The sequence below is a fragment of the Myiozetetes cayanensis genome, unplaced genomic scaffold (genome assembly GCF_022539395.1).
Source record: "Myiozetetes cayanensis isolate MyiCay16 unplaced genomic scaffold, myiCay2020 scf1, whole genome shotgun sequence".
Taxonomy (NCBI): domain Eukaryota; kingdom Metazoa; phylum Chordata; class Aves; order Passeriformes; family Tyrannidae; genus Myiozetetes; species Myiozetetes cayanensis.
In genome coordinates this window covers 104,458,571-104,479,706 of record NW_026086604.1, presented here as the reverse complement: position 1 = coordinate 104,479,706, position 21,136 = coordinate 104,458,571, and the positions used below count along the sequence as shown (strand labels likewise).

At 43.5% G+C, this 21,136-nt stretch overlaps 1 protein-coding gene across 1 annotated transcript in view; it reads right to left on the bottom strand.

The window, feature by feature from the left end:
* The window catches only part of TBX20 (T-box transcription factor 20), a 34,494-nt gene extending 14,264 nt beyond the window's left edge, over nt 1-20,230 (bottom strand). The window contains exons 1-6 of the mRNA XM_050316262.1: nt 20,104-20,230; nt 17,698-17,932; nt 16,251-16,415; nt 10,987-11,095; nt 5,337-5,495; nt 1,819-1,895 (exon numbers count right to left, since the gene is read on the bottom strand). Of these exons, the coding sequence (XP_050172219.1) occupies nt 1,819-1,895; nt 5,337-5,495; nt 10,987-11,095; nt 16,251-16,415; nt 17,698-17,932; nt 20,104-20,230 (872 nt within the window). The remainder of the gene's footprint in view (nt 1-1,818; nt 1,896-5,336; nt 5,496-10,986; nt 11,096-16,250; nt 16,416-17,697; nt 17,933-20,103) is intronic.
* Nucleotides 20,231-21,136: the final 906 nt, after the last annotated feature.

Below are 21,136 nucleotides of genomic sequence, written 5' to 3'. Positions count from 1 at the left end.
CAAACAGTCTCTTACCAGCCCTCTTGCATGTTACACTTTCATTATCTCATGACTTGATGTGTTGTGCAGCAGGTTTTGTATTTTTGCTAATCAGGGCTCAGATTTCCAATTAAAGTCAAAATAAGATCGTAACCAAACTTGGACTCTCAAACCCTGAGATTTACTATAATTTCAATACTTTTCACAAATTCTGTTTCTTGTATTTATTGTAGGCTTCACATTTGTCTGCCTTATCTTTCATGGTAACATTCATGCCTGGGCTCGGCTGCCTGTCTCAGGCTCTATTCTTACACTTATCAATAAACAAAAGGGCACTGCAGCTTATGCTCAGCATTTCTGACTCCATGCCATGTGCTGTTATAATAAGATGTCCTCTGGAAAAATTCCCTTCATATCCAGCACCACGATAGTCGGTTCATCCACACAGAGGTAACTAAGTTTTTCTCCCAGCTTATCTGCTCAGACTCTTTCCGCCCTTGCAGTGCTGTATCATTAGATGTCTCCTGCCTGTAAAACAAGGAAACCTCTTCCAACAGGTCCTTTCTTGACTATTTATTACATACAAACCTGAGCTTTGGATGTTGTTTTCCTCAGTGTTCTGTCAATACAGCAGGCTATGCTATTTTTATTAAATCTGCCTTTTTTTTTTTTTTTCAGTGAAGGCTTTCACTTAGGAAACAATTTTCAACAACTTTGCAAGTGTGCACTGGAGCTGCAAGCTTTCTTTCCCCAAATCACTGTTCTTTTACCCATTTACTCAATTGATCACTAGCAATCCAGTCACCAGTAAGGTATAAAGTATATCACGATTTCCCATCCATGGACCTGTTTAGATAGATGTACTTTTGAAATGCTGTAAAGACTTTGTCTAGCTCCATGAATATGACTCCAGTGAGCACTTTGTCTCCTATATGCACCTGTGAAAGATGATTCACAGATACATCTGGATATCCCAACATGGGAGCCTGGAGGGTTTTGGCCTCTCCAAACTTTCTTTCATGATTGTGCGCTCCTAGGAAAATTTGGATGTGCTATATCCATCTCCATTGAGTTCTCTTCCAGCCTAAAGGACACAGGCAGCTTAATTTGCTTCATTTGCCAAACTATTTGACACGATATCATAAAAATGTGATGTGCTGGAAAGCAACCAAGAGATTGAAGTTTATTTACTACTCAGCTGTGGGTTAATGCTTCTGTCCCTATGGCAGCAGTTGCTTGTAATGAGCTGTACAGACACAAAACTCAACAGTTTCCAGATAAAGCTTTCCCCCGGTGCAGCCGGCAGTACAGTTTTGGTAAAACAAAAATGGCATCTTTGTTTTCAGAGAGGGAGTTATGGGATTCATCCTGATGGGAATAATTGCCAATTCAGTGTCTGGGACTGCTGAAGTGCATTTTGGGAGCTCTCCTCTCTTCTTTTCACTGTATTGAGCACCGGGGAGTGTAAAGATGTTTTTCACAGGACCACTGCCCTTGTTTCCCACTGATCCAATTCACAGCCCTCAATAGGATTAAATGGCATGATAAGAAAAAAACTTTTCATTTTGAAGTTGTAAAACTGGCCCTCTCCCCCCTTCAAGAAGCCCCCTGAGGAAGACAAATATATTGGCCCCAACTGGAACAGATGTCAAAACTCAAAACAGCTCTCTCTTCATAAAGTTTTAAAGTATTTTTAAAGGAGGTAGAGGAGTCTTACTATATGCAACAAGATAACGTTAAAATGCATAGCTTCTGAGGAGTTGAAAGGATGCTTTTCCTACGAACTCTCTCTTCTCTTTATCTTATCTGCATGCAAAGTAAACAGAAAGTCCCCATTACCTCTCAATATCAGTGAGTCTGGAAGAGTCACGGAATCCTTTAGCAAAAGGGTTGCTGTCAATTTTCAACTTGGTTATCTGCAAACACAGAAAAGAGCAACGTTACATGAATATAGTGTTTGCAGCGTACAAAGTGTCAACCAATCCATCCTCCTGAATTCACTGCTAATTTTATCCGTGTTCCTTGTGTGTGTGCTGCTCTCAAGACACCGCAAAGCTGAGGAGGCAAACCAGTGCGTATTACACATATGGCAATGGAAAGACCAAAGGGCACACCAGGCTCAGCCTTCACATTGCCCAGAGCAGGAGGACCCCACCCCACATACAGCATTACAGCTTCCAAACACTTTGCCAGCATCAATCAGGTTGTCTTTTCCACAAGCAATGCAAACCACCCTGCTAACAGCTAAGCCTTATTGGTGGAGCTGCACATCAACTACTAAGACCCCAAACTAGGAGCTGCCACCTGCAGGCCTGAAGTCATGGCTTCAGTTCAGCATCCCTTGTTTCTTTTTTTTCTTTTTTTTTTTTTTTTTTTTTTTTTTTTGCTGGGATGAGAATTTTATCAGCCAGCCTGACCAGTCATCACATCACGGCAGTTTAACTGGTTTTGTATGAAAAGATGCTGAGGAAGGGAAGGAAAAATTTGGGGAGAACTCAAATTTAAAGTGACTGTACCTGGATTAAAGGAGTAACCCCACTGAAACTATCAGAGTCCTGAAAAATGAGAGATCTTGCCATCAAAATTCTCTTATTCAAAAGCAGCTACAAACCTGTCCAGTCATCTAGTCAGCCTTCCTATTCCAACAGAGCAACACATTGACCAGGAAACTCTCTGCCACAAATCATCCCCTTACCTTTGCAGTGAAACTTCTCAGGCATATGGTAGTGGCTTTGAATATGCTTTTTTTTTTTTGGAAGCAGGAAAAGAATATGCCATTGTCCTTGCCAAATTTTCTATATGTTCAACGAATTTAGATTTGGTGAATAAAACCTGAGATGTAATTACAATATTTGGATTTTCCAGCCACTCTCCTTCCAAGGGTTAAAAATAAAATTGTAAGTGGGAGTCAGAGCTTGATGATGTACAACTCAGGACCATCTGCAAGGTAGTGAATGCCACCAACTCCAGCTCCCAAGAAAATCAACATTTCATATTAGGTGGCTTTGTCCGCCTAAATTTCCTCCAAAACAAACTGTTGAGGAGGCCACAAGATCATTTTTAATACCTGGGCCTCAAGATTCAGGAAAGAAAAAAAAAAAAAAGGAAAGAAAGAATCTTTTCCAAATCCTCAAGCAATCAAATGCTCTCATCAAACAAAGGTATTTCAAAACAGGGTGGGTTCTCCTCCAAAATAAAAAAAAGTAAAATAAAGAGGACAACTGAACCCAACTTTTAATTCTGACAAAGAGGTCTTCTGGGAGGGAAATACAGAGAGGAAGGGATGTGCTGACAAAGACAAAACCTGAGTTTTTAATTAATGGTCTTCAGTGGGCTGGTCAAACACCATGGGACCTCAGTACTGGTCAAGGATCTGAGGCTGTCTCATCACACAGGTACAGCTGGTGGAAACAACACTGCATCCTTATCACAAGGACCTTGAAACAGCTCAGAAAGTTAGCTATAGTCTCATTCCAATTCCAAGATATCCATAAGCCCTTGACTCACAGTGATATTGCAAAGAGTGGCGAGTTAGTCCCTCATGTACAGTGAATGTTTTTATGGCAGCATTATGAAAACTACCTTGAAAAAGGCAAGCTCTAACTAGTTCCATTGACTTAGATCACCAACACACAAAGCCAACTGTACTACAAAACAATAAGGATGTCTATTCATCTCTTGAGCATATTTTCACCAATCAAACTTCCATTTTCTTAATATTAAAGTTTTGGTATGACATCACAAGAGAAACTTTTTGTATCCACTGAAGCCAGATGAGACTCACAATCTGTTATGGCCATATTCTTCCTGAGAGACTGTCTCACAAACAATCAGAGAACATCTGCTAGAAAGCATTTTAAAATGAAATCTGACCTACAATTCAACTCTGTGGCAGTGGTTTGACTGTTTAAACAAATGCATGCCCTTTAAATCTTAAATTATGAGATAGTTTGTTGAAAGTGTAATGTATTTAGCTTTTATCTAATAACCTCCAGAAATGTAATCAATCCCTCCTTAAAACAGTTCTGAAAGAAATGGCAAAAATGAAAAAAGGCTCCATTTTCATTAGTCATAAATAAAATGACAACATCAGCCTCTAGGGGTTCCGGAGATGTTCCATTGAGAAATTTTCCAGGACTCAATGTATGTGCTTTGGGAAGGTTAGTTTAGAAACATCTCTGGTGTAAATATCATCCATAGACACAAATCCATCCTACAGAAATAAATTCCAGGTTAAGCTGTTTTTGTGCCTGTTACTATTTTGCTGGTTTCTACAGAAAGTTACATGAAAAAATCTAACTGCCTGTTAAATTCATATTCTTGAGATTGCCAGGTGTTGAATGTGTTTTCTGCAGCATTCGGATACAAACCTGAGTTTAAAATCAATACATTGAAGCCTTAAAGCAGGATGTGGTGTCTGTAATAGGACTGACTTAATATTACTACTATTATATTCAGAGCATCACTGGCCCCCTATGCAGTAGTTTCATTTTATTCATAGCATTTCAAAACCAATTACTTTTGCTTCATATTAAGAAATGCCAACTTCTTTAAATAATCCATAAGGTACACTGACTGTGATGCTGCCTGCCCACGTGCTTGGAGAGTACTTATATTTTTCTTAACTTGGGGAACTAAAGAGGGAAATAGGTTTATTTTTGAAGTGCCATAGTCATTAAGCCCTTAATGCATGCTCTGAGTCACACTGAAGGCAACAACATATTTCTACTGACTTAAATATTAAAGCCCAATCCACTGTCAAGTGGAGCCTCTGGTCTCTGACTGTTTATAGACTTCCTAAAATTACTCATTAGCAATCCATTGTTATGATCTCCTCCATTTTGTATATATTATTCACTAGCATGCAAATTGAAATTCAAACATCTGGATGTAATCTGGGCAGCCTCTGAAAAGCATATCTCTGAGTGATTTTCCTTACGTTTGAGCCTTGCTGCTTAATTAGTCAACTTTTTAAGTCCATGAAATCATCATGTGCAAACCAGAATGTCTCTCAGCTCGTAGCTTGTGGCATGAAAGATCACTGCAAATAAGAACAGTTCCTTAATGAGCTATAATTAGAAAATGGCTAAATGTTAATATGCAAACAGCTTTGTAGAGACAGAAGGGAAGACGAAAGAAAGCCTCTTACTTGTCATCTTTACTCTCATGAATAATACTTATGGCTCTTTGAAGTCGGTACTACTACCCGTGTATTTAATAATTACTCCTGAATGGGAATAAGATTGTCGTGGAAAGGTAGGTTATGCCAGCAACTTTCCTAGTTTAGATGGGGCAGAAAGGAGTTTTCGGCAGAGTGGGATGTAGTTATAACTGTAAAAATTAGCAACTGTACTCACCAACTGATTCTGGTAGGCGGTAACAGCAGTAAAAACTGTCTCTGGAAAGATAAATGTCCTGAACTCTTCTGACTTCAGATTTAGCAAAGAAGCTGTGTGATCCTTTTTCTTAATGATGTGTACCCTTGGCTGGTACTTGTGCATGGAGTTCAAAATGATCTGAAAGAAAGAGTGACACAGCACTGTCCTGAGAGGAAGGTTGACAGGACCCTCGACAGCTATAAAACCATAGGGGAAAAGAACCCATCTAATTAGCACTGCAGAGGAGGCATCTGAAATCTAACTAGCCAGGGGCTGGTTTTCAGAACAAAATTCTCCAGCTCCTTTGGGTAGTTCCAGGAAATGAAGGTGGAAAAGCAGGCATCCCAGGAGCTAGTCTCCTCTCACTCCTACGCCACTGGTGAGCATGCATTTTTTGAAGCATACATATCTGTTCCTACAGATGAGGTGTTTTTTACATACAGAATTAGTCACTCCCAGAGCGTGCCCCAGTTTGCAGGTGTAAATATGTAACTCCTGAAAGCTAATGACCAAGAGTCCCCACTTGCGAAAAGGCGCAGGTGCAGAATGAAAACAGTCACAAATCCCTCTGAAAAAAACTACAGAAAAAATAAGACCCATCCAAAAACCCACCACCAGTGGCAGCCCAAACTGGCTGACTAAAAATAAAACACGGATCCTTTCACTGTGGCAAACCTTTAAAACAAATTACTTCATAGATGCTCTTTACCGCAGACTACCAAAAATGAGAGCAAGGAGGGAAACTAGTACAGAACCCCAAAATGACCAGGTTTTGCTATTCTGTCCTCATTAATAATTGTTTACGAGCTCCCAAAACAATTCTAAACCTAAGGTACTAACTAACCAATTTCAGCATTCACTGGAGTCAAACTGAGAGTCCCACTTGCTTCAGTTACCACTGGCTGGAGGCCTGTTTGGCTGCCTCTAACCACAGTATTACAATATAAGAATTAAATACAGAGCTCGTCTCACACCAGCCCTTGTTTTGGATATAATCACAGTCACAAGACGAAATTGGCATTGGTGTGGGTGGTTCTATTTTTCAGGGGCCATAACGACATTACAGTCAGCTCCGTACATCTGGAACAGCTAATGCGCATTCCTCAGGAAGCGCTAACTTCAACTGAAACATAGCATAAGTGGTGCACCATTTCATGCTAACTCAGTCAATGAGAAAGGTTGCATATTGCACTGGAGTGGAGAGCTTAGAGACAGCTCTACCGTGGCTACAATTTCCACCAGCGTTTTCTTTGCTGCTTCTTTGGGGCCAAATATTACCAAGAATCATACTGGGACTTTGGGAGAAGGCACACAGCATCAAGAAAGTCCTTACAGTGACAGGGAACCATTTCCCTTAAAATGTTGCACGTCTGCTTTTACCAGCTCAGTCCTTTCTCAAAACACTTCACCATTTTATACAGGCACACACACAATTTTCCACCTCTACGTAAAATTTTGTCTTACCATCTAAATCACTTGGAGTGCTCTAAGCAGATGGAAAAGACGTTTTAAATGAGGGTGTATGGATGGTCATGAGCTTACTGAAGGGTTAGCCCACAGTTGGTGCTTTCCGTTGCCTTTAATGGCCATGATATCAACACCAAGGCATTACGTCTGAGCAGCAGCCGAGTGGAATGAGGAAAAAGCTGTGACAGAGCAGCTCCCCCATATGCCCTTGCCTTTACTCCTCTGTGAATGCAAATTGTGATAAAGAAACTACAATTCTAAAACAAGACCGCATAATGCTTTATGAAACTTTTCCAAAAATTAAAGTGCACAAACATAACATCCCCTGCCACGATGCTTGCTCTGCCTTGCTCGCTCCCATCAGAGGCATGGTCTGGTCATTCAGGTACAAAACAAGTACCAAATGTAGCCAGGAGGTCACACAAGAGCCACGGGCAAGGTTAAGGTCAGTATTTCCCTTATGTGAGGGTCTGTACATGTAGCGCTCCACCTACCCCCCCCCCAAAAGCAGCTAGTGTTGCAACACACACTGATAATAAAGTGAGCAGGATAATGCACAAAGATAGGCCTTAATATCTATGCAACTTCTTACGTTAGGACCATCAAAACAGCCCAAACTACTTAGATACTCAGGGTGTACCTCACAGAGTAGCCTCCAAGAGTGGTCTCAGAGTCCAAGCAGAGCCCTGCCCACATGGTGTAGCTATTAGAAAATGCCTGATGCCTGCTCTGTCATACTTACACTGGCACTCCCCAAAAGAAACATCAGGTGCACGTATACTCACAGCAGCCCCCCAGCCACAGGCCCGCAGCCACCCCATCTACCTTTGTGCTGACAGCCTGCAGCTGGGCAGATGACCAGGATCCCTCCTTACAGGATCCTGATTGCTGTAAGGTCAGGCAGGTTTGTAGGCATCTGGCTCCCACTGGCTACAAACCAGTCACCAGAGGCAATCTGGATGCCAGCTGCAAACTTCCAAGGTGGTTGGGAATCCAGGAACTGTGCTGTGAATGCTGCTTCCATATTTACCAAAGAACAGCATTATCAGGCGAAGTTTTCTTTCTAAAAACATGGAAGTTCTGCGTGGCTGACTCTCAAAAATCCTGGGCATAACTCCTTGTGGCTATTCCATAACCCCTGCTTTCACAATTACTCGTTGGCTATGTTCACACCTTTCTGTTTGCTTTCACAAACATTTATGTGTTTAAGTTTTGTTATTGTAAATGCCAGAAAAGCAATTACAATAATGTATACACTCATGGTTCACCTCACCAGAAACCAGAAACTATGCCACCCCAACAAAGTGCAACCAGAAGTCCTAAAGAAAGCGCTCTGTGTGAAAAACATCACCAGAAATCTGAAGAAAAAAGTCACATTCATAAATGTTTCACAGCCAGAAAATGGCAATTACTCACTCGGCTGTAAAAATCCAGAGATAGAAGCCGTTTCCTTCCTCTGGCAAGGATATCTGAAAGTGTTTCCACAGAGCAAGCTGTATGTCATGCACACAGAGATAAGACTTCTGCCTGATGCTTGGGGAGAATATGTGCATAGCTGTGGGGTTACACATGCTGCTGAAGGTACACATGCAGAAATGCTTGCCAACTCCAGAAGTCTCGGAATAGGAGAAAACAAGCAAATGCTAGAGCAAACAAAGGCCTCTCTTCTCTCCAGAATCCTTTTCAGGAAATGACCATCCTACAAATAAAACACCACAATTACCTGAACTCCCAAAACTGTCTTCTAGAGGCTGAGGACAACAAGCAACTAGAACAAGATGGAATCAGGTTGGATCCAGCTTCTCTACCCATAATTTGTATCCAAAGGCATCTTTTAGGTCATTCAGACTTCCTCAGGAACCAATACACCTTATCAAGCATGATTAAAAAGTTCTCACCAGTAAAGACTGGCTCTTTCAAACTGAAAGGAGAGATGGTGCTTCAGTTCTCCTCTTCCCTTAGTACACAGGAGTTCAGAAATGCCATGGGCTGTAGCACAATGAGCCCTCCCTAAAGGCTCCAGAGAATTAATTTCTTCCTCTATTCTACTGATCATCCAACGATGGTATTTACATAGCTTCAATAAGGCTGCATATAAAACCTGATATCCTAATTTGGAACATAAAAACCCACAAAATATTAAAAAGGGAGTGCTCCGTGAAGGTGTAACACCTGTCAAGCAAATCTCAACACAGGATCAAGCCTTCAGGGCTTATTCTTAACTGAACAAGCAAACCTTTCCATTCACGTTGGCTGTCCAAAGCCTTTGTGTAGAGAATGGGGTCAACCTTTACTGCTTCTTTGGAAATTAATGGGAAGGCTGTATCTCAAACACTATGGATCATTTTCACCCATTGCCTGTATTTGAGACGATTACGTCTTCTTGCTCTGTCATGTCTCTGTTCCCGACAGCTTCTCCAACCTAGTTCTTCTTTATACCCATCTGGGCTTCTGGGAACTGCACTGCTCCTAACTAGCTTGCAATATACTGCTGCAAGCCCTTTATTAGAGGCACACATGGCCCCTGTTATGATGAAAAATGCTTCTTTTTAAGTGCGCACGTATACTGCTCTATCATCACTCAGTGATAGAGCCCACAAATCTTCAGCTTTGCCCTTCTACAGATTATGAAATAAAAGAGAGGAAAAAAAATACATTCTCCACCAGTCATGAAAGGAACAACGGTGGGAACTGGATTCAAGAACAATGTACCCACAGATGGATCTTTACAAAAGAACAGCACAAGGCTTTCTGGGCTTTCTTTTGTTTGTTTTTTTAATACTTTTGTTCTTGTTATTTCCGGGATGTATTTTAAATGATCGTGGCTGTGATTCAATTCTCGGTTCTTGAAATGAGTAAAAATTCTCTTTTGGATGAGAAACATTTGCACAGAACACAGGTCAGACAAATGGCCACTGTTTCACACAGTACAGGCAATAAATGTCACACTAGGGAAGGGGTTTCTGATACACTGTATACCGTAATTATTCAGCTGTACAAATTAGTAACCACTACAAACGCTTTAGAATTCAAAATCGCTCCTCCCTTCCCAATACCTCATTTACTAACACTGCCTTTAATCTCTCTCTTCTAAACTGCCCTGTTCTCAGCCAACAGCTCTTTCAAATCCATCCCCCTGCTCCTTCTGCCTTCCCTGAGAGAACAACCAAGCCCAGAGGCAACACTTTTAGTTCTTTGCAATTTGGAAGGCCCTACCGAGTCATTCCTGCTCTTTAAAGTCACTTTTGGGGAGAGGACAGGACAGACAATACCTTTTCTTGCCACCTACCAGTAGACAGTCAGGTAACTAAAGGAGTTGTTCCCTGTAATGGGGGATAGCAGGAACCCACAGCCAGCAGCTCTGCATCATATTTACCAGCTTCCAGCCTCAGGGCTTGTGAAAACAAACTGGCACCAATCAGATCTGGGACCTGACTCCTCCAGAAGCCCAAGTAGAGACTTTGGCACTTTGACTTGCAGTTAACCTACAGTTATCTCAAGGACAACTGAGGCACACTTATAATTCTTTAAACCTTGTTTTGATGTCACATCAGTATTTTCTTCTGACTCTATGCCCAGGCTGCAATGAGTCTGAAAGTAAAGGAGCTCTTGTTGATGGACCCAACCCTAACAGGTTGCCTGAAGGGTGAGAGGGAGCTTCAAATCAGACATGTAAAAGTACATGGGCTTCCTGGCCATTGCATGTGGCAGAGCATACTGTCAAGTCACAAAATGCAAGCAGAACCACGACAAATGGCTCATCTGCCTTCCTTCTATCCCTCACTTTGATGCTTATATCCACCCTGAACTTGTCTCTGATGGATGTTCTGGCTCTGATGTCAGCAGGAGCATGATTCGAGCTGTTGACCCAGGCTCTAACTTACAATATATTTTTTAAAAACCATGATTTTTGAAGCTGCCTATTTCTCAACAACAGAAGAACCCAAAGGGGCCCTTAAATGTGTTAAAAAAACCACATTCAAGCTTCACACAACATCTTCCTCCACTGTAGTACTAAAGGGCTGGCCAAGATAGGCATAATGTGGGAACCATAACAACCTTTCCCCATTGCACTCTCTCTCCTGCAAGCTTAGCCCTGTGGCACATGAGCAATTCCCCTCTGGACATTCCTTGACCCATTCACACCAGGAGGGCTACTCACGTGGCCGTGCTGATCCAGCTCATTGTTGGTGAGTTTGACTTTTTCAAAGGACACCATCTGCTTCAGCAGTTGCTCTCCTGTGAATGGGGAGTCAGGGTGCACATACAACCTAAAAAACACATGGAGAAGGTCTGCTCATAAAAAATCCCACCTCTTGGTTTGTGCTTGGGCACCACCTCCATATGAAATTAAAAAGCACATATCATCTTGCTTTTGGGATATGCAGTAATTTCACGGACACAGATTTCCTGACATCTTGGGGTAATACAGATTGCTGCTAGAACAAGCCACCATCTCCCCCAAACTAATTAATACCTGAAAAACAGCTAATAATGAAAAGAAAGTAAAGCAGATGACTTATTTAATTCACTGGAACCTAATGAAGAATCCTGTGTCTGAGTGCTAGACTGCTCCCTAACCATACTTATTATTTTATCCAGTTATCTAAAATGGAGACATTAACTAACATTCACTGTTGTGTCTTTTCCCAAAAGAAAAATTGATTATGCCTTTCCCCACAGCTGTACTAACAAGCACTTAAAATAACAATGACTACAGCTCCAAGAGAAAAAACATGGTGTCATTACAGAGATAATGGGGGAATGTAGATAAAAATGCATTTTTCTTTATTTGTAACATTAAGCTGTGATAATGATTTTAACCTGCACTCGATCACATGTTCGCTGTGGTGACATCTGTTTATAAGAAGCTGAAGGCTGCAGTCCAGCACAGTGGTCTGACATGAAAAATTAATTGCAGTTCTGTAATTAACAATCCACCACTTGGGAAATTAAGCAGAAGAAAAGGAAACAAGGAGACATGCAGATACAATGATATATACATTATGACTAGACTAATTACAAGTGCCAAGCTATTTAAAAACAACGATTTTATAGGAATAATATATTGCTGAAAATTATTAACTCAAACGTTCTTTTGTGATAGTGAATTAAGAGCTGGACTAGACCTTCAGCAAGTACAAACCAGCCCTGTTCTGCATTGGTTATCACTCACCGAGGCCTGACTCTCGTTTTGGGTGATATCTTTGGCCACACGAATGGATTTCTTCCATTAGGTGGGCGGGACACACTGAGATGTGAGGTTAGAAAGATAAACATTTGTTCTCGTTGTTGGGCTACAATTTTAGAATGGAAAAAACCATTAAATGATTGGGTGTAACTCCCCGATAGACTGCATGGATCCCTAATCAAGGAGTGGCCATACTACAGACGCTAGGGAGCACAGCTCCCTTGCTCAAAGAGGAAGGACATTTGATCCTGCACTCTCCATTTTTGCTGGCAGAAGCCCCAAGTCACACTGAAACCAAAGTTTTGCAGGCACAGCTCACTTCAGATGTGCAGGATGTTTTCCTTACACTGATCTGAAGCACAGCTTGGCTGCTCTAGCTGTGTTCATGAATGGGATGCTAGGCCTGTTGCAATAAAATATTCCTAGCATGTAGGTGCCCTCACTGTTATTGACTCTGTTGATTGCATTGCAAAGCTCATAAAAAATGAGGATGTATCAGAAAATCCAAGACCTGGAACCGTGTTATGTCAAATGAATTTTAGCTTTCATGAAAATTAACTTTGCCTTCCTCTAAAAAAGCTGTGAAAATTTTCAATCTTTAGAGTCCTGAATTAGAAAAGGCAAAACAAAGAGTCACAAAAATGTCCTTCAATGTTTCAGCCAGCCTTGTGACATTTTTTTTTTGGAGCCTGACTCCTAATTTTGAATGTCTGGATAACTAATAATGTTTATTGTGATCACAGAATGTCAGGCTCAGCAAGATTTGGCTAATTGGGACCAAAAAGGCAAAGTATTTCAAATATGTGCTGGGGAATGAGTAAAGACTTTCATGTGTCGAAAAGCTGAGCACAATTGTTTTACACCATCAATGGTTAATGCTTGGCACTGCTTTAAAACTATCAAGTGCCTGTATGCTAGCAGAGTGCTAACAGGGAAGTCACTGAAGGATGGCACCAGAATATCAGTTACAGAAGTGTAATAATAGACCTTATTTTTCTTTACCCATTTGCCACACACCATCAATTCCACTGCAACACAGGACTCCACTTGGTAAGCTACACCTATTTCACACACTTCTCCTACAGCCCAGGCTTGTATACCTCAGAGAAGAGGGTTGCTTTCTGAAGCTGAAGTTGTTGGCAAGACCCTGAGAAAACAGGTTAAAGAGATAAATATGTACATTCCAGTGCAGCACACAAGGCTCCCCCAGAAGCTTGTGTGGGCTCAGCTGCGAAAGGCTAGTCAGATGTGAGGGGCTGCTTGCTTTGACTCACAAAGGATTTAGGAGCCATATTTGGGTATGAATTTGCTCCACAGTATATGATGTTTCACGATATGTGCAAAGTTTAGGTACTGCTTCTTCCTTGTATATTTTGGGATGTGATACCACACTCCCTCTATTTAGTTTACCAGTTGATCTGGTCCCACAAGTTCCATGCATGCTAATTTATTTACCCTAGAGTCTCAAATAATTTGAAAAATATAATACCTTTTAAAGGTTTCCTTCATAGAGTTCTCTGTGTGTGAACACTATAACTTCATTAAACAAATTACTGTAGACAAATTCAGTTTTTAAAAAAGTGACAAACTTTTGAGTAAAGAAATAAGGTGAAAAAGGAAGATCAAACAAAAGTACGTGCTGAAACTTACTAAACTGATGTTTCACACAGTAATGTGGAAGACAAACATAAAATATCACATAGTAACTCCATCCCCAGATAGCACTTTAGAAGATTTACAAATGTGTCTCTGAAAAGTATTCTTATTTAAGTTTTCATTGCAACATAAGTTTGTCTTCAACATTGACAGCAGGAAGACAAGGATAAAACTGGTTTTAATAGAAAGTTCCCTGAAGGGCTAATCTTTCAAACAGAATCACAGAATACTTACTAATTTGAAAAAAAAAAAAAAAAAAAAAGAAATCAAAAAAAAACCACAACCCCCCAAAAAACAACACAGAACTTAGTGTTGAAAGTTATTTTGATAATGGAAAGAGCAAACTATCTAATGGGTTCAATCCTGCAAATTCTTACACCCGTGCACAATGCAACTCCTGAATAATTCCCCTGTTGTCATCATGCCTGTGCAGATGCAGGCAGTGATGTGTGTGGGGAGTAAGAACCTTGTTACCAGTGCCCAGACACTAAGCACACATACACCCCTCGCTGACACTCCTCAAGCACAGAGAGCTGAAACCGCCTGCTTGGAGGACAAGAAATCATAACTTCATTAAGGGTTCCGGTTACTGGAGCAGGACCAAACTCGTTTCAAGATGGGAGGAGTACCACTTTTAATCTGTTCAAGCAAGACTGAGGACTCCCACCTCAAAAGGTGCATTAACACTCTAGAAGAAGCACTGGTAATGCAAACATTGGCATATTGAACCTCTTGATGTCCTTTTTCTCACCAAAGAGAAACAAAGGAAGGACAAAGTACATAAATGTATATTTAAGTACTGTTCATACAAAGAAAAAGCAATCTAAGCCTATGCTATGATCAATAGTCTTTTTGGATAAGTATCCTGAAAATGAAAGAGGAAAGGTGTACATTTACACGTAGAGGCAAAGCAACCTGAAAATGAAACAGCACAGATACACATTTGCACACAGGGGTACTAATCCACTGAGGACCCTGAAGAGCTACCACAGTACAATGATAATAACTATTTAACCTCAAGAAAGTTTGAGCCCAACTTTAAAACACTCAATAGGGCAGTTGCTAATTATTACAAGGATCAGTCTCTTGTCTTATGTTCTTGTATTTCTTTGTTGAACTAGATTGTGCCGGAGAGAGAGTGCGAATTAGAATCTATTTAAAGGTATCCCAAAAGGGGCGTGAACAGAAAAATAAAAAGGGGAGAACCCTGCCTTAAAACTATTTCTGTCCTTCTGTTATTTCTTCTTTTGATGCCGACTCCTTTGGAGAAGGACCCGTGTTTTTTCTTTGGGTTTTGATCAGTGCCCATTACAATACGTCAAATGAAGCCCTCAGACGTTAACCACATTGCAAAAAGGAGTTTTTGGCCATGAAAACAAAGCCGACATAACTCCTAGGTTGCTGTCTTTAATCACAGCTTCTCTGCTTGTGCTTTTTGTTTGTTTACTTCCCTGAGCAGGCTTCCAGAGATCGCCAGTCACCAAGATTTCAGTCCAACTATTTATACAAGGAAATCATGCAGTATTTGGTGCCTATACTCACACACCAAAAAAATTTGTTTCCATTTCTTGTGTTTCACTTCTAATTTCTGCCTCTGTAATAACTGAGTTCTTAACCCCAGGCTATGCCACCTGGAGCAGATCTGTGTCCCTGTGCAGAGCCCTCCACGAAAAGTTTCTTTGAAGCCAGAGAGGCATCCCCATTATTTCCATATCTCCGTCTCTGACTCAGCAAAGCCGTTCGACATGTGCTGCAGCCTTACTGGACTTGGGGACTTAAGTACGTACTGAAGTGCTGGGCTGAATACGATGAAGTGTGGGTCTCTGCTGAAGTACCCTCCCACCTAGTGCTGCAACCTCAGTTGCCCAGCGACAAAAAGAATCAGCCATTAATTACATTAATTGAATTATTTTAGAAATTAAAACTTCTACAGCGTTTGTTTCTGTAAAGAAAAAGGAATTTGATTTTTTTTCCTGATATCTCAGAATGTCATGATTTCTTAAGGAAAAAAAAAGTATCTGTGCTGTAGAACCGATCTGTACTTTGCCTGCTGTCTATGGATGACTAAAAGCAAGAATAAAATTCTTGGTTAGCAAATGCTGGATATGCTAGAGAAATAATATAATTTCAAGCATAAACAGCACTGAACTGTAATGCAGGCTTTTCACTTTGGCTTGGCTAGTGGCGCCTGGATTGCTTTAAAATATGAGGTCAAATACTGGGAGGGAGGTGAGCCAAGAGACAAATCAAAACTTTTTTTTTCAAGCTTTCTTATCTCAGTCAAGATACACTTCATTAAAAAAAAAATCAAAAAACAAACAACATTTGTATAAAAGAGCCCTTAAACAAATTCTGCATGCCTTGAAACACTCAGTATAAATCAAGCCTCAAGTAGAGATTTGAGGCCAGATTCTGCATCACAGAAAATTATTCAGTTTTGCAACCAACTGTTGAGCATGGACAGACCAGACAGAGCACTATTTGCAAACAGAATGGAAAGATCAATAGGAAGTATTTCTTGAAGGAAGAAAAAAAGAAAAGTAAAGAAAAATAAAAGACCAACAGTAAAATCTACAAACCTTGCAGGGAGAGGAGGGTCAGCTTTTCCAGCCACTAACCAGGAAGACCTGTGGTAGGCATATCTATATCTTTTATTGTCCACAGGAACTATATCCATTAACACAATATACTTGGCCTCAGGGTCCACTCCCGAGAAGGAAACTCTGATCGTAGGAAACATTCTCCTGAAATAAAGGCAAATCAGAAAATAAATATGTAGGTAGAGAACAGAAATAAGAGAGCTTATGAAAAGCTGCTAAAAGTAAGAATTATATTTAAACCACCTGTAAAACTAAAAACATCTGTTGATTCTGCTTAAGCATGATGGAAGTTAAAAGTCTTGTGTCTCTCTAATAGGCAGAGAAAAAGCAGCTTGAAATCAAAATGATATCTGGGAAGTAAAGAGGAAAAAAAATTGTAAAAAATGAAAAACTAAAAGAGAAATATACTGTTTGCCTGTTAGTTAAAAGTACACAACGATTTCAGAAAATAGTTGGACCTAAGGTACATAAATCTTTAGAAATTTTTTTCTTATTTTTGTGGGATCCATACTACTGCTAGGGAAATATTGCAGAAATTATTTCCGTTATTATTCTCGCGTATTTTGGGTGAGTGTTCTTCTAATCCCGCTCACCATATTTTTGAGCGGAATCTTCAAAACTAAACTTTCTTTTCGGTACTTAAGTTTTGACAAAATACAATTGAAAAGTGTAAGGTTAAGTTGTAGAAACAAAAGTCAAATATCTTTGAACAGTTTGAAATTTTGAACTTCAAATTGCAGATTTTTTACCCATTTTTTTTATAATACTGTTTAAAAAAAAAGAGAAAAAAAACCACATATGCCGATAGATCTCATCATCTAGGAAAAAAAAAATGCCTTCAAGGAACTACATTAATAAAAAGTAACTTTGGCTATTACAAGACCCGAAAAAACATCTGGCTTCTCCAGACTGCGTTTGACTGACTCAAATCCAAAGGCTTTATTGACGAAACGGCATAGTTTGAGATGACGAGAAAGCATGGGATTCTTTTGTGCGTTTTTGCAACCGAGTGAAAAGAACAAACCAAGCCAAGCTCTGACCGAAATACTTTCCCAAGTCCCTGCGTTTCCCTGGATCTGTAACAACCCAGCCCCGCAAAAATCACTGGAGTATTTTAGTTACGGACCGAATTATAAGGGAAACAACATTTCTACCCATCGACCGACACACCTCAGATGGATTCCATCCGGCCCCGCTGCCGCCCCGGGCCGCCTCTCCCTCTGCCCCAGCGGGGCTCCGTGCACCGCACTGCGCAGCGCCCGCCGAGGCAAATAAGGGGCTTCATCCTCCTCCTCCTCTCCCCTTAGCCCAGCCTTGCTGCTCTCCCGATACAAAACCCGCAGGGTTGCTTTGCCTTATTTCCCCCTGGCCAAAGGCGCTTTTTGAAAGCTGCCCGGAGGAAAAACCCGGGGCTGCCCAGCCTTACCTCCCGGATTTGGTGATGATCATCTCGGTACCCAGTTCGTGAAACTTGTCCCAGAGCTCTTTGGTCTCCAGGCTGCAGGAGATTTTGGCCATCTCCTCGCTGGGGATGATGGGGGTGGTGGGGATGAGGGGCTCGGTGCACAGTGACGAAGGGCTGCTGCTAAAATCCCCGTGAGGGTCCAGGCTGGATAAATCGCTCAAAGACTGGGCGCAAGAGGATTTCTCAACGAATTGTTCTGCAGGATTTGGGGAGGGAAAAAAAAAAAAAAGAAAAAGAAAAAAGAGAGAGAGTCTAGGGGGGATTCAGCCAGGACGGGGCGACCACCAAGACAAGCTATTTTTTAATATATATGTATATGTGTGTGTATACGTATGTATATATAAAAGGCATTTGTCGTTCATCTGCTCCCGGTCTGCCCAGTACACCCGCAGACCCGCGCTTGTCCTTCAGGCGTCAGCTCATCATTTGAGGGCAGCGGTGGTGATTTTCGGAGATGAGCTCCGGGGAGAGTCCGGAGCGGCGCCACTCTCCAGAGGCTCACCGGGAGAGATGCCGTGGGGCGGCGAGGGGCAGCGCGGTCCCGGCCGCGTCGCCGCCCGGCTGTGACCCACTCCGCGGGGCGCGGAGGGGGCAGAGCAGGCCCTGCGCTCTGCCCCCCTGCTAACCCAGGGGTTCCATGGAAAGGTCACTAATTCTCATTAAAACGGGAGCGCTGGGCGCCGAGGGGCTGTTGAGGACCGGGGTCACGCTGTGGGAGCGCTGAGGCTGCTCCTGGATTGCGCCGCTGGCAGAGTGCGCAACGCAGAAGGAGCCGGAGCGCGGCCGCGGAGGGAAGCGGGTGGAAGCGAACCCCTAATACTAATTCAACGGCGAGCGCGGGCTCACCCTCCCGGAAAGCCAGGTCTGCCTTGCCTCACAGCCGGTTTGCTGACGCTGAACACGCTCCTTTTGGAGAAACAAGCTCCTGGGGAGCTGCGTATGCCGCGCAACCTACGCGGGTGCAGGTCGCTGCTGCTGGTGCTGCCCGCCCGCCGCGGCTGGTCCCGCCGGCGCTGCCGCCCACCCCCGCAAGTCCCGGGAAGCTTCTGGGGGCTTCAGCAGCTCCGCCGGGAGTTTCCGCTGTAGGCGAGGCCGGGAGGGAGCAGGGCTGCGCCGGCTCTGCCTCGGCCCCACGCTGCGGCACCGGGATGCGGCGACGGATTCGCCGCCCGGCGCCAAGGAACGGGTGGTGCACGAACGCGCCCTACCCCTCCAGGGAAAGGTTTTGCCCGAGTCTCCACTTAATGATAAGTCGAGTTACAGGCAGCCGTTTCCCTTCGACTATAAGCTGAATGGCGTGTGGGAAGGAGTTAAAAATTTTTGAGAAGTTAAATTAAACAGGCGTTTTCGGGAAAAAGGAACAAACAAACAAGCAAACAAAACTCCACTAGCACTAACACTACGTTTAACGCAAGCCCTCGTAAATATGCCGAATGGGAATACTGCAACATTCCCGGCCTACATTAGCGCCTAGACTAAAAAATGAAGTTCACAATGAATCTCTGGACAATGTGAAATCTTTTGAGACAGTTGATTAGATGGAGCAGACGCTGAGGGAGCTGCCTTTTCTAAATTCTTTTAAGGTTGAATGTAATCCTGTTCATTGGCGCCCTGAGAGCTTAACACATTTTTTGTAGTTTTCTGTGAACTCCTGGATACATGCAAGGACTACAAACCTCGGAAACTCGGGGGTGGGGGGAGAGGGTGGGAGATGAGGGGGAGACGTTAATATTTTTTAAAAACTTTCAGGATTCTGAATCGAGGCAACCGAATAGAAGCGAAATCGCTTACCCGAAAATCGCAAGCAATTCTACAAAAATCCTTCCGGTCTACGGAGAGTAAAACAGCCTATATGAGCCTACATCGAGGAGCTGTGGAGCCAAGAGATTTCCAGGTCTACGCACAAGTTTTACTACCTCTTGTAAGCTTAGGCACGATAACGGAGAGTCTTCTCATTTGACTTCAAAAACAGAGAGGATTTGCAATAAATATTTAAGAGATTCATTTCATATCAGCAACGAGAAATGGAACTACCTTAGGGTGTGAGATTATTCTGCGAATGGCGAAGCTGGATAAATAAGTGGAGTAGCTGAAGCTGGAGGAATTTAGGAAACTGTTTATGCCATAAACAGCCTCACCTGTAAACGACGGTGGGTGATGAAGATACTCAACTGACTTAGGTGGTGTGGCTTTCCCCTCTGCAGGGGAAGCGTTCGGGCTGGGGGGGACGCGCCGCTGCCCGGCTCCGGCTGCCGGAGCGCGGAGAAGGGTGAGTCAGGGAGGCCAGCGGACTCCGCCAGGGACAAACGGACGGAGTGGAGCTTCGCACCCCACGGACACCCGGCGGTCACCCCCGTCCCCACTCACCCAGAGGCTTGATAGTGCTCTCGGGGGACTCCTTGTCCTTGGAGCTGCCGCTCGACATGAGGGCGGCGATGGAGAAGGCGTTGGCCCGGGAGGACAGCTGCGGCTTGGGGGGCGGCGTGTACTCCATGGCCACTCTGCGGAGAAGCGGCGCGGCTCGGTGCGGCGCTGCCCGGACGGGGCGGGCGTGAATACCGACCGGGAGCTGCTGGAGCCGGGATACCGGGAAGAGCTCTGCTCCCGGCGCCGAGCGCTCCCCCGCCTTAACGCGGGGCCGCAGAGATCCTATCGGCCAGCGGCCAATCGGCGCCGGGACACGTCAAGGGCCCCGGCCCGGCCCGGCCCGGCCGCGGGGGAGGGGGCGGAGGCGGGCAGCGGGAGGAGGAGGGACGGGCAGGATGGGAGGGGAGGGCTCTGCCCGCCCGTGGGGTGGGCAGGGGGCGGCCGGCTCTCGGGACAGTTCCCCGCCGCCGCTCCCCCTTCGGGCAGCCCAGCCCCGCTCCCCTCCGGGGCCCCGGCTGCGGTTCGGGGTGCGCTCTCTGTTCCTCGGAGCCCTGGGGGCGGGAAAGGGAGGGAGCAGGCCGCATGGCCGGGGATGCTCCCGAGAAGGTCCCTAGGCTATTCGCTTTGCTGAGGCAAGAATCAGCGGAGAGGCGGTTGAAAGGATGGAAAAAAAAAAATGTGGATTTTTCTGTGCGTGTGTGTGAGTGTCAATTTTCTATTTTGAATTCAAATATTAAAAGACCACAACTTTCAAAGCAGCCGTTTTCATCGTTGTGTGCCTTCTGCTGGGACAGCATGTTCCTTAAGGCTGATCGTATACTTGGTTTTCCTGCAAAAGATCCCAAATATTGTCATCCCGGTCAGATATACTCTGCCCTGACGCTCCAGGTGAGACCCTTGCTGCGTTCTCTTCCCAGTGAAACCGGTGCGTGGGCCTCTGATCCCACAGTTTTCTTCGAGTCCGTTTCATCGGCTCCACCAAACTAGATGGTATTGATCAAGCACAAAAAAGCCAGAGAATGTCGGGTCATGC